Genomic DNA, 12,038 nt, shown 5'->3' with positions numbered 1-12,038 from the left:
ATGTACAGAGTGAACAGCAGCGGTCCTAGCACTGAGCCTTGTGGTACGCCATACTGAACTTGTGATCGATAAGACATCTCGTCATTTACTGCTACAAACTGATAACGGTCAGATAAGTATGATTTAAACCATGCTAGTGCAATTCCACTAATGCCAACATAGTTTTCTAGTCTATTTAAAATGATGTTGTGGTCAATGGTGTCAAATGCAGCACTAAGATCAAGTAACACTAATAGAGAGATACAACCACGATCAGATGATAAGTGCAAATCATTTGTGACTCTAACGAGAGCTGTCTCGATACTATGGTATGGTCTAAATCCGGACTGAAAATCCTCGCAGAGGCACATAAGTGTAATCTTAAGAAATATCATGCTTTGATTCTCCAAAGGAAAATATGGAAGCCTTGTAACATGCCAGTGGAGGTTTACTGCAGAGGTTTCACAGGGCAGTTGCTTCAGAGGTCTGCTTGGGATTGGCATTAGCATCCCGGTGGATATGGATAAAATGGATTAAGAGTTGGCAGACCCAACATGGGGAAGGGCTAAGAACATCTTGAGTTTAAAGGTGGGGAGCGGGGTCGGAACTACGTAGGACGCTGGTTCTATACCATCATGATTATTCGGGCATTCGTTCTATTTGAAAGCATGACTGACTGTGCCAGTTATTGATGGGAAGTGGTTACTGCTAAAATGCAAGGGTAGATGGGTGAGTCATCTTTTACAAACCTGCTCAGCACCGTGTTGTAGGATCTGATGTCCATTTTGCTGGCCAGAAATAGGGCATGTCCCCAAAGTCCACTCTGCATGGCTGACTCCAGCGCCTCCTGTAGTGAGGGGAGAAAAGATCAGACATTTGAGATCTGGAAAGATATTTACAAAAGTCAAGGCACAAAAAAGGAGTTTAGGGTCAGCAATATATATATATATATATATATATATATATATATATATATATATATATATATATATATATATTTTTTTTTTTTTTTTTTTTTTTAAGAAATTAATACTTTTATTGAGCATGCATTGATATATTTAATTGATCAAAAGTCACAATTAAAACATTTATAATGAATATTGTACTTTTTAACTCTATTCACCAATGAATCCTGAAAAAATATATCATGGTCAAATAGTAAGCATGGCTGTTTTCAACCTTGATAACAAATAAAAAAAATGTTTATTGAATACTAAATTAGTATTTTAGAATGATTTCTGAAGGATCATGTGACTGAAGACTGGAGCAACGTCTGCTAAAAAAATCTAATAAATGCAGCCTTGGTGAGCATAAGATAATTATTTCAAAAACATCTTCAAAAAAATCTTACTCTGGCTGCAAAACTTTTGAACGGTAGTGTACACATTTACAATGTACAGACTTTTTCTTATAGGAAAATGGAGTAAAAATATATATTGGCTATTTATCTTCACAGTGGTGGCATAGAAATATTTTTGTCCAATAAAATTTATAAGGTCCTTCTTTATGTCCCAACCTAATGTCCATTTTTAATAGAAAATGTCAACAAAGAAAAAAAATGCATTGGCCAAAATATTGTACAGGGTCATTAACATAAAAATAGAAAAAGATTGTTCACTAAAATTAACCTTCTTCCTGCCAGACAGCAATAGTTTTGTGTAATTCTGAAGGTTTTGCTCTGTCGCCTCTTTGTCAGTTGGGGGGTATCCAGTGAGAAGATCAGCAATATTGAGGGTCTCTTTTCCTGGTGTGGGTGTTTCGTTAAGGTCAATGAGGCTTTCTCCATCTGCAAGCTCACCACACGTACTCATGGAGTCCCTCATCAGAAGTTCTGCAACATCTGAACCCATAATTCTCTGCAGAACACCAACGCATACTCAAATTAACAGTGCAAAATGGGCAATCAGAACTCACAAACAAAGCTGAAAAGAATGGTCTTCAGAATTATTCTACAGTGGCTTAGTAATAGTAACATTAATATACCGTAAAGGGTAACACTTTATAATAACTGCACGCTATTAATCATTAACTAAACATTAGTAAACAGTTAATTCATCATTTATAAAGCATTCATAGACATGAATAAGTGGTTTATAAATACAGCTATAAATGCTTTATTCTTGTTTTAAAAGCATTTCTATAATGTGTTTAATACGTGTATTTTTATACTTTATTAATGATCAATTTATAATTTCTAAACGAAGTATAGTATTATTTACAAACCAGTTATTTAGGAGTTGTCAGTGATTCATAAGATCACTTAGAAAGTGTACGTAAATGTAGTAAATTAATGTAGTTATAAAGCATTTAGTAGTGGTCAGTTAACTATTTCTGTGAGCTCATCTAAAGTGAGGACTAGTTATGCCTTGTAAAGCATTTACAAATGAGATTTAAAGGCTCATTTGTCTTCTAAACAGAAAAAATAAACAAACACAACACAGTAATACAGAACATAGAAATATGAACTGCCTTTAAATCTCCTTTATAAATGCTTTACAAGTCATAACTAGTCCTCACTTTAGATGAGCTCACATAAATAGTTAACTGACCACTACTAAATGCTTTATAACTACCTGAATTAAACATGAATTACAGTAGAAATTCATGTTAATAAAGCATTTATTAACACACTAAGTAACTATTAATATACGTCTGAATAATATGTATGAATGTACATTTAAATAGTTTATTTATCATTTACTTACACTTTCTAAGTGATCTTATGAACCAATGACAACCCCTAAATAACTGGTGTCTAAATAATGCGATACTTCATTTAGAAATGATACATTTATAATTAATAAAGTATGAAAATACAATTATTAAACACATTATATATATGCTTTTAAAGCAAGAATAAAGCATTTATAGCTGTATGTATAAACTGCTTATTAATGCTTTATAAATTATGAATTAACTGTTTACTAATGCTTAACTCATGATTAATAGCGTGCAGTTATTATAAAGTGTTACCCTGTAAAGATTAATAGAACTTACTCCATTCTGTCTGCATAGCAGTATTAGGAGATGCCACAAGAGGGCAGCAGAAGTGGCATCTTCTAATTTTTCATCCTTCAGACATTCCTCTGACATTTGCAGGGCAAAGTTAATAGCATCAACCTTATGCAAATCCTCCCTTCACAAGAGAAGAAGAAAAGCAGCAATCTATTTAAGTAGACAGCATTTATATACAAAATATATACTTCTAGCCATCCTCCACAGGGCTCGACATTAAGCCCTGTTATGTGCTTTCGAACAAGTAAATTGGTCATTCACTTGTCTAAGAAAAAAGTTACTTATACGGAAAGAATGTGTGAGATATAATTTTGCAATTCTGACTGGGCCATCTGACCATTCAGAGTAGAGTAGGCAAAATAAGAGGCAAAATTAGGAAAAGGAGGGGTTTAGAGAGGGTGAATCCTTGATCGCTACAATATATATTATGATAAATTTAAAGTGTTTTTTATCTTTGATGCATGCAAACCTATTGTCTAACAAAATTAGGAACCTTTAAAATAGCATAATAGGGGCACTTTAACACTTAAAAATGAATGGGAAAAAACCCTGGAACCCAGGCCGGGTCATGGACAGGAATTGTTGTACTCAGGAATCAGTGAGGGTCTTTAAACATGACCTCTAGCAAAAAAGGTTAATACATAATTTTGTTTAATGATGACCTAGCAGAATCTTTTGAGGGGGGGAAAAACAATATTTATATATTTTATATTGTACTTATACAAAGATTTCAGACTGGATTAATGTCTTGCCACTTTAAGTATTATTGTGAGAGGGATATTTTGAAATATACCTAGCCAGTGGTCCAGGATAGTCTCTCATATTCTGCTGTTCTTGTGTGTCACATAGAATGACCTGAAATCATTAAATAACATATTTATTCCACCATAATATTTAATATCATAACTTAAAAGATGTCTGTATACCGTGTCTTTCTAACCTCCAAGCTGTGGAGCTCCACTTGAGCAGGCTCACCCTCAGAGGCAAGGGCTGGACTGACCCATACCAGCTGACCTGCAGGGCCAAAACTCACTGCCACATGAGGGATGCAGAACTTTAGAGGGATTACCTCCATGGGTACAGCATCTAAATCAAATTGCCAAATAAATAACAGTCATTCTGAGACCAGTGACCAATCAGATCCAAGGATTAGACCTAACTGTTGTATAAAGGAAACTTAATCACACATTTGCAGTGCAACATTAAGCATTAAAGGAAGACGATGGTTCTGACAAACCTGTGTGAGATATTAGATCTGGTTCACTCTGGTCAGCTCCATTGATGTACTGGCTGAGCTCATAGCTGCTCGAGGAAAGGCCTGATGCTTTAGAGCTGGCAAGAGCTCCACTATCATACACCTAAAGAACAAATAAAACAGCCTGAGGGCCATCATACACTACCATTGAGAAGTTTAGGGTCAGTACAATCTCAAACAAAGCACAAATTGTATATTTAGGGTAAAAATGGGGCAGTAATCTTAAAGGGATATCTTTGTATCTTAATTACCCCTAAAATGATCATAGTAGTACTACTCTACTAATATGCACTTTTTAGGGGTACATAAGGTACAAAGTTGTCTCTTTAAGGGTACTGCCCCAGTGACAACTTGTTGTGTAATTACTCCAGTCTTCAGTGTCACATAATCCTTTAGAAATCTTTCCAATATGATAATTTGGTGCTTAAGAAACATTTCTTATTATCAATGTTGAAAACAGTTGTTCTGTTTTTTTGTTGTTGTTGTGTTTTTTAAACCTTGATAAAACATTTTTGTTTTTTTATTAAAAGAAAGTTCAACAGAACAGCATTTCTTTGAAATATTATCTACTTTTAATAAATTCAACGTGTCTTTGCTGAATAAAAGTATTAGTTTTTTTTTTAAAGAAAATCGTACTGACCCCAAACATTTGAAAGGTAATGCATATTGAAATGCTTCGTCTTATATGTATAAATATTTAATACTTAAGTCTTATGAAAAGTCATTTCTGGAAACAAACCTCTCCAGTTCCATCTCCATTGTCCATACTGTCTCTGTGCTGTCTCTCTGAGACACCATATTGAGTGTCTGTTCTAAGGCTATAGCTGTTAAAAAAAATGTGTCAGATCACTTGAAAAGCATTTTTTTTTGTACAAAATCACTGAATAAACGTTTCAGGAATGGCAAAGTCAACAGACCCCTGCTGATCTATGTATGAAGCTCTTGCAGACTCCTGCTGCAGTCCTCTGCCCTGATAGCCCTCTGTTCTCCAACCATCTGTCTGGCTCCAGCCAACACCATCTACAAAACAGCAATGAGGTGAACATTAGATTGAATTTAGCAGATAATTAAAAACTGAGGGCCTCTGATTGAATATTATGTACCTGGGGAGCTGTACTGTGGTCTGTGATAACCATGATAATCATAATACCCGTAGTCTTCTCTGTAGGGCCAGTAGCTGGAAGTGGGGTAGTCATATTCCTGCCTGAACAGATATTAGCTATTAGACCTGGGATTTTAGACCTGCGCTCAATCAGGGACAAATAATAACAAGGTGCCGGGTCTTTCAATATATTAATGTTTAATGCCGTTTAAAAGATTGGGTCAGTAATATTTTTTGTAATATTCAAACATACAGTAAAAATAAAATGACATAGTTTAATTACAGTTTAAAATAACTGTTTTCTATTTTAATTTCCATTTCTTTATCAATGTTGAAAAGAGTTGTGCAGCTTAAAGGAATAGTTCATCCCGAATTTACTCACCACAACACAAGGCCATCCAAGTTGTATATGACTTTGTTTCTTCAGCCAAACAGAAGTGAAGGTGTTAGAAGAAAACATTCCAGAATTTTTCTCTATCTAATGCAAGTGAATGGTGCATAACGCAAACCTGGACAATTTTTGATGGTCCAAAATCCATTTTTAGGCAACTTCAAAGGACTCCACACACAACCCCAGCCAACGAATAAGGATATTCTCAAGCAAAACGATCAGTAATTTCAGAAAATAAAATGAATTATATACAGACATATGCCCACGATGTATGGACATTGGGAAGGTCATGCATGACATAGGCGGTCATTTTGCTGTTTATTACAGTAGTATTTGTTTCAATTTATTGTTCATGTGTGTATTCTGGATGTAAACTCCTCTTGTCACCTACGTCACGCGTGGCCTTCCCAACGTGCGGACATTATGCAAAAGGTTGTGAACTCAACCGTCTCGTTAATGCGCAGAGTTGGACCAAGGTGAGCATTTGTAGTTAAAAACCATATACCTATGTTGGGCACCATTCACTTGCATTTGATGGTGAAAAATCCAGGAACATTTTTCTCCAAATCCTTCATTTCTCTTTGGCTGAGAAAAGAAAGTCATATGCATCTTCTTGGATGGCCTTGGAGTGAGTACATTATCTGAAAATTTTCATTTTTTAAGGTTTCTTTCCTTTCCTTAATTCCTTAATATTAAATCTTTTTTTGTGCAAACCAGGATATACTGTATATTTTTTCAGGATTCTTTGATTTGTTTAAAATCCAGGATTTGTTTAAAATTGTACTGACTACAAACCTTTGAATGGTAGTGTATATTCAAAACAAGAGGTACTGAAAATATTTCTTAATCAGTATTTTTGTCTTGATTTCAGGTAAAAACATCTTAACATTCTTAAAACAATATAATAAATTTAACTGAGAAGCAAAATGACATAAATTATTATTCATTATTAAGACACGTTTATTTTTCTTACCCTATCTGCAAATGATGTATAAAATGCAACTTCATATAATTCAATGTTTCTTTTCTCTTACTGTATACTTACAGTCTTATTTATGAATCTGTGAAACAAGTTTAAAATGGTTTGTGCCAATAAAATGATTAGCCAACTGGGTAAAGAAAATAAACGTAATAATAAAAACAAGTATATTCATTTTGTTTTAAATTGATTTTGCTGCATGATTTATAATCGTACTGTTACCTGGAATGAGGTCTAAAGTGCAATGGTTGGTTTGATGCATAACTGCTGTTATATCCAGGAATATACTCTGGTTTAGGAGGAGGACTGGCCATGTAGCTTCCATACCGAGGATCCACATGGGGCCACTGTCTTTCTCTCCCTCTTGGGTCTGTAGGTGGGTAGTAATACGGTGTTTGCTGGGAGGATCTGTAGTGGTCGTCTCTCTCACTAGACTGGTACTGATGGCCTGGCATATGCCAGCCTTGCCCTCTGGGCTCCATCACACAACGCAGTGCCGGATAAACCTAAAGAAAACTGCGTTTGCAAAGACAAATGTCAGTTATTAGTGAGAAGAGAGGAGGATTTTGTCTGCTGTATACACACTAAGTCAAATGCTATCAGTGAGCATAGATACAGAGACTGCTTATCAGGAAGGGAGCAGTAAATCAAAAACAACCTTTGTTTTCAATTCTGTAAGTGTTTTAGTGGTAACTTATGATATAGCCTACCTAAAGACATCAGTATGAGATCAGAACAAAGCAGCGTATATTACATTTTGTATTTTACCAAGAAGGGTTACACTTTATAAGCTGTCTTAAAGCAACATATTGTTTGTTTGTTACAATGTACTAATTGAATTCATGCTCTATTGCAAAACACGTTTGCTGCTATTGAGGTGGAACACGGGTAGGTTAAGGAGGGTTTAGTAGTTTTAAGTCTGGGTTAAGGTGTAATGGAAGGGTCAACAGTGTAACCATGTTATTACAGAAATTAATTACGGGTGCATACAGGTCTTTTTAATATATAAGTTGTAAAACATGTCTTTACGCAATAAGTGCATTATGTCAAATGATTGATTTAAATGTTAATAGCCGTTAAAGAGACAATATAAAGTGGGTTCGAAAAACTTTGTAATTGTAAATTGTAATTGTCTGTAATTGTCATGCACATAAAAAGGAACGTACTGTAAGATTAATGTTTTATTTGTAATACAAATAAAGTTGTAAAACAACTGACAATAGTATTGCAGAACGATTTATCTTAAAATCAAATTTCAAATAACTCACAGGTCTCTATTTGAGATGTTTTCCATATAGACTTTCGCAGTTGACTGTGTACTGTGTCCTGTCACCGTTTCAAAGTGCACATGCCACATCATTTCAAAGCACAACAAGGTGACTCATGGACCTGCCTTACTCTCAAAATCTTTCTTTGCCCTTCAACCCCTAAAAGGGAAATCAAGGGAGTCAAAATACACCTTATTTCTGATGCATCTCTTTGTGGCTATTCTAAACAGCTGTTGTCAGCTCAGCTCAATGCAACAGCTGGACGTCGACTTTTTATTAATATTTCCTCTAAATACATCACTGAAGCCTGTGTAATCTGTGTAAAAAGCACTAAAATGCGCTTAAACATAAAACATGTTTTTTTTTTCTATACAGATAAAATAACGGTAAATGCGAAATAAATCAAAGCTGGACTTACAGTATGTTTGCATACACAGCTTTGACAGGCGCCCGAGCTTTCTGCACTCACTCCCATATTAGGAATATTTGAAGTTGCCACGTCGTGCGGAACCATCGCGCACAGACGCTGGAGCTGCTCGGACACACCTCGGAGAAACACAGTATTACTCATGGGAGGAGATCACTGCCATGTTATGAAGGGAAAATTTCACCACAGTAATATTAAAAAAGAAAAACGATAGTGAAACTTTTCAAGCGCTTCTTACAAGTGATTGTTTAGAAATTTGATTTAGGTAAATAATTTGGTCACGCTTTGGTCAGTTAACAAAATTAACTGCATTTGGACTTAAGCACTGAAGTTGGTAGGCCTACCACAGATTATATTTTCTTTCTTATATCTTATTTCTTACATTCTTTCTTAGCAGGGACGTTTTATGCAGATTTATATTAAAACAATTTCGTACTGCATCACTGTATACATATTTGTGTATTGTTTATTTTACTAAACTAGCACAATGATGCAAAATATCCATATTTATATTTTGTCTTATTTAACCTTATTTAAATACTATAATTTAAATAAGCAAGAACATAAAATAAATAAAAAAAACAATAAATTCGAAGACTTCACTAATCCGCCACCAGATGTCACTTAAGTCACGTTGATGATCACGCAAATTTCGACGTTTTAGAAAGATTATGTTGGCCTGAAGCAACATTATTTATTTTGTTTTGTTAGTATATTCTTAATTGATTAACTACAAATTACTGTGCAAGCATATAATATATATTTAGAATATATATGCAGCGGGTTTAATTGCAACTGCATTTAATTTAACTGTATCAAACATACCGGTATTCGTGGATCTCCGTGTTCATTCGTGCACGACTGCGCGTCCATGTGAGCTGACCAATCAGGGACGGTATGTAAATGAGACAGGAGCGAGTAGAGTACTCTACTTTCTCACGTATCGTTAGTGTCATTTTATCACTCCACTCTGCACGAGTTGCATATTCCTGTCTGGATCGCACAGGATTACCTAACTAACAGAGAGCACATACTTAAAGGATATCCGTTTCTAATGTGCAATATGACTTTTGAAGAACCGTGTGGAGACAACGCAACGGAAAGGTATGTTTTCATATAAAACTAACAGGTGTTGTTGCATATTAGTTTGACCGCGCCTGTTGTCCGTTTGTGCCGTTGAAAGATCACGAAGATCACATCATTTCCCGAATATGTTTACAGTGTGGTGATCTGCTTTATTAACGAACGCGTCTGTCATTGCACATTTTTCTCTTTCTTTCTTAAGTTAAATGCTTTATTTGCTGCAAGTCCTGCAGAAGTTCGACCAAACAGCAATACTTGTGTGACATTGATCGGATTTCCTCTATTCTTTTGCAAACCGTGAGAATTGTATTGTTCAGTTTGTATGAGGGATCGCCTGTAAGTTAAAGCTGATGTGTGTTTTTAAATCATCTCTTAGAATGGACACGGTTGAAAAGGCACTGGAAGAGGTTCTGACTGCTGCATTACCTCAGGGGTGCATCACTGTGGGAGTTTATGAGGCAGCGAAGTCACTTAATGTGTAAGTGATCATTGGAAGATCCTTTCCATCCAAACCATACCTGGGTTATTTCACATAAAATAAAATAAAATCTGTGCTTCACTATCAACAATAGTCATTGGATCTTTTTTGCTCACGGAATTTTGCTATTGTGATCGCACATTAAGATTAAAGTAGTTCCATTGGATTTTTTTTTTTTTTTTTTTGCACATTTTTAAATGTTCTTTCATTGACATTTTTGCAGGGACCCAGACAACGTGGTCTTATGTCTGCTGGCCACAGATGAGGAGGATGTGAAAGATGTCGCGCTCCAGATTCACTTCACCTTGATCCAAGCGTTCTGTTGCGAGAATGACATCAATATCTTGCGAGTGAACAACATGAGACGTCTGGCAGAGATCCTGGAGGGTGTGAAACCGGGAGGAGAGTCGATGGACCTACACTGTGTATTAGTCACCGTATGTGTCACTTCATACTCCTATCAGTTTATTGCTCGCACGCTATTGTTTCGATCACAGCTGCAGAATTGTCCATGCATATTCATATTAACTGCCAGGAAAGGATTAGTTAAACTCTTTGAGAACGGCACGCCTGAAGTAGAAAGTTCAATGATCCGTTCAGAGTGTCTGTGATGTGGAATTCCAGCCGGTCTGGAGCTGCAGTAAACTGGCAGCTCTTCAGAGTGATCTAATAGCAGTGCTGAACTTCTGTGGCCGCCCGCCTTTAGTATTCACAGAACTTCCTGTGCAACAGTGGGGCATTTCTGCAAACACCGTTTCCTGGAAGAAAAAGCTCTGTGAAGTGACCATCTTTAACAAATTAGAGAGAGGCCCTTTGAAAACAAGTGCTTGTCAGTTAACGGCAGCTGTTAAAATCACTTACCGCCAGACTCTTGCAGACGTACTGAATTGATCTAGAATACATGCGATATACAACTGCACTTCACTCACAATGTTTCTCTTTTTCCCCCTCACAGAATCCGCAGTCATCCACGTGGAAGGATCCAGCCCTCAGCAAACTAAATCGATTCTGCAGAGACAGCCGGGGTTTGGACCAGTGGGTGCCGGTTATCAATCTCCCCGAACGATGAACAGAAGCGGACAAACAATGTCACCGCTTTTACGGGCTACTGCACTAGATTCGTGCTCTGGATGAAGCTTAATGCCAGTGAGAATGAGACATGAGGGGGATTTAATGAAATTCAATGGATTAAATGTATTCCAGCAAAGCCAATGATCAGAAGTGTGGATTTTGTGTGTCATGCTGGACGGTCGATTCATGGTTTCACCTCGGAGCAGGAAGAATGACTCAGCACTATGTTCGCAGTGCTGCCGGGGAATGACAAGTCCCGCAGTTTGCCGGGAAACGAGACTGTACAGGAAACTGAATCACACATGCTGGATTAGAGGACTAGGAGTGAGCTGCGAGACTGGACTGAGTCCAACTGGAATCTACTCAATGAAATGTGATCGGACTGTCGCAGATCAGATGGACTGTTAAATGTTGGGCATGACCCTTTTGCAGACACGCTGCAATTTAAAGACAACTTATGATATTAATGCTGTCCTGTATTATAATTATTTAAAAGGGAATATACAACATTCGTTATTGATTTAGATAGAAATGAGTTCCTTGTTTTCATTTTAACTATACTGGAATATGTTCTCTGTATTTTAAGATGTTAATTTATTAATTGTATTTATATTGTTGCTTTCATCCTCAGATATTGTTAAAAAATAAAATGTCTGACCCATGTATATGTCTTTGGCAGTGTTTCTGTTGTCTGAGTTCATTGAACTAGTTATGCACAATAATTATGTTGGTACCATATCTGTTATCGGCTGATATTTATATGTATCAGATTATTTTGGATATTTAATTGTGCATGCTTTTTTTACAGTTAGATTAGCTTTGCGACCACCTAACAAACACTCAACGCTAATCCTTAAAAATGCTAATAATTTAACGCTTAACTAATCTTAGCAAATCCTAAAATGAAAATTTTCTTTTGCATTCTTTACATTACAATGTTCAGATGCATAAACCCCTCTTGTAGCATTTGAAAGGACTGGTTTTAGTTTT

At 36.1% G+C, this 12,038-nt stretch overlaps 2 protein-coding genes across 5 annotated transcripts in view; one reads left to right on the top strand and one right to left on the bottom strand.

Moving 5' to 3' along the window:
* sec16b (SEC16 homolog B, endoplasmic reticulum export factor) overlaps positions 1–8,519 on the bottom strand; it is a 29,471-nt gene extending 20,952 nt beyond the window's left edge. For 3 of the 4 annotated variants that reach the window (XR_013799593.1, XM_079628904.1, XM_079628906.1), the window contains exons 1-11: positions 8,408–8,519; positions 6,944–7,237; positions 5,353–5,453; positions 5,167–5,269; positions 4,989–5,073; positions 4,232–4,352; positions 3,935–4,080; positions 3,788–3,849; positions 2,977–3,115; positions 1,608–1,835; positions 729–826 (exon numbers count right to left, since the gene is read on the bottom strand). Coding sequence is in view for 3 of the 4 variants with exons in the window: in XM_079628904.1 (XP_079485030.1) it covers positions 729–826; positions 1,608–1,835; positions 2,977–3,115; positions 3,788–3,849; positions 3,935–4,080; positions 4,232–4,352; positions 4,989–5,073; positions 5,167–5,269; positions 5,353–5,453; positions 6,944–7,203 (1,343 nt within the window). In the remaining variant the exon portion in view is untranslated. Of the gene's footprint in view, positions 1–728; positions 827–1,607; positions 1,836–2,976; positions 3,116–3,787; positions 3,850–3,934; positions 4,081–4,231; positions 4,353–4,988; positions 5,074–5,166; positions 5,270–5,352; positions 5,454–6,943; positions 7,238–7,989; positions 8,254–8,407 lie in introns of those variants that run through there. The other variant, XM_079628905.1, reaches the window with a different exon arrangement.
* On the top strand, positions 8,492–11,713 carry gadd45ab (growth arrest and DNA-damage-inducible, alpha, b). The gene is made up of 4 exons (XM_079628908.1): positions 8,492–9,520; positions 9,876–9,977; positions 10,201–10,414; positions 10,933–11,713. Exons 1-4 carry the CDS (start codon positions 9,471–9,473, stop codon positions 11,044–11,046), a joined length of 480 nt encoding a protein of 159 aa, XP_079485034.1. The 5' UTR covers positions 8,492–9,470; the 3' UTR covers positions 11,047–11,713.
* The last annotated feature ends 325 nt before the right edge of the window (positions 11,714–12,038 follow it).

This window comes from Phoxinus phoxinus (assembly GCF_949152265.1).
Source record: "Phoxinus phoxinus genome assembly, chromosome: 11".
In the NCBI taxonomy this organism is placed as follows: domain Eukaryota; kingdom Metazoa; phylum Chordata; class Actinopteri; order Cypriniformes; family Leuciscidae; genus Phoxinus; species Phoxinus phoxinus.
Note: the sequence above shows the minus strand (reverse complement) of the source record. Positions and strands in the feature narration are given on the sequence as shown.

What these genes read in the sequence shown, in the direction of transcription:
- gadd45ab (XM_079628908.1), top strand. Translation starts at nt 9,471, where the DNA reads ATGTGCAATATGACTTTTGAAGAACCGTGTGGAGACAACGCAACGGAA. An exon ending in GCAGCGAAGTCACTTAATGT is followed by an intron (nt 9,978 to 10,200) that starts GTAAGTGATCAT and finishes ACATTTTTGCAG; the next exon opens with GGACCCAGACAACGTGGTCT. An exon ending in TACACTGTGTATTAGTCACC is followed by an intron (nt 10,415 to 10,932) that starts GTATGTGTCACT and finishes TCCCCCTCACAG; the next exon opens with AATCCGCAGTCATCCACGTG.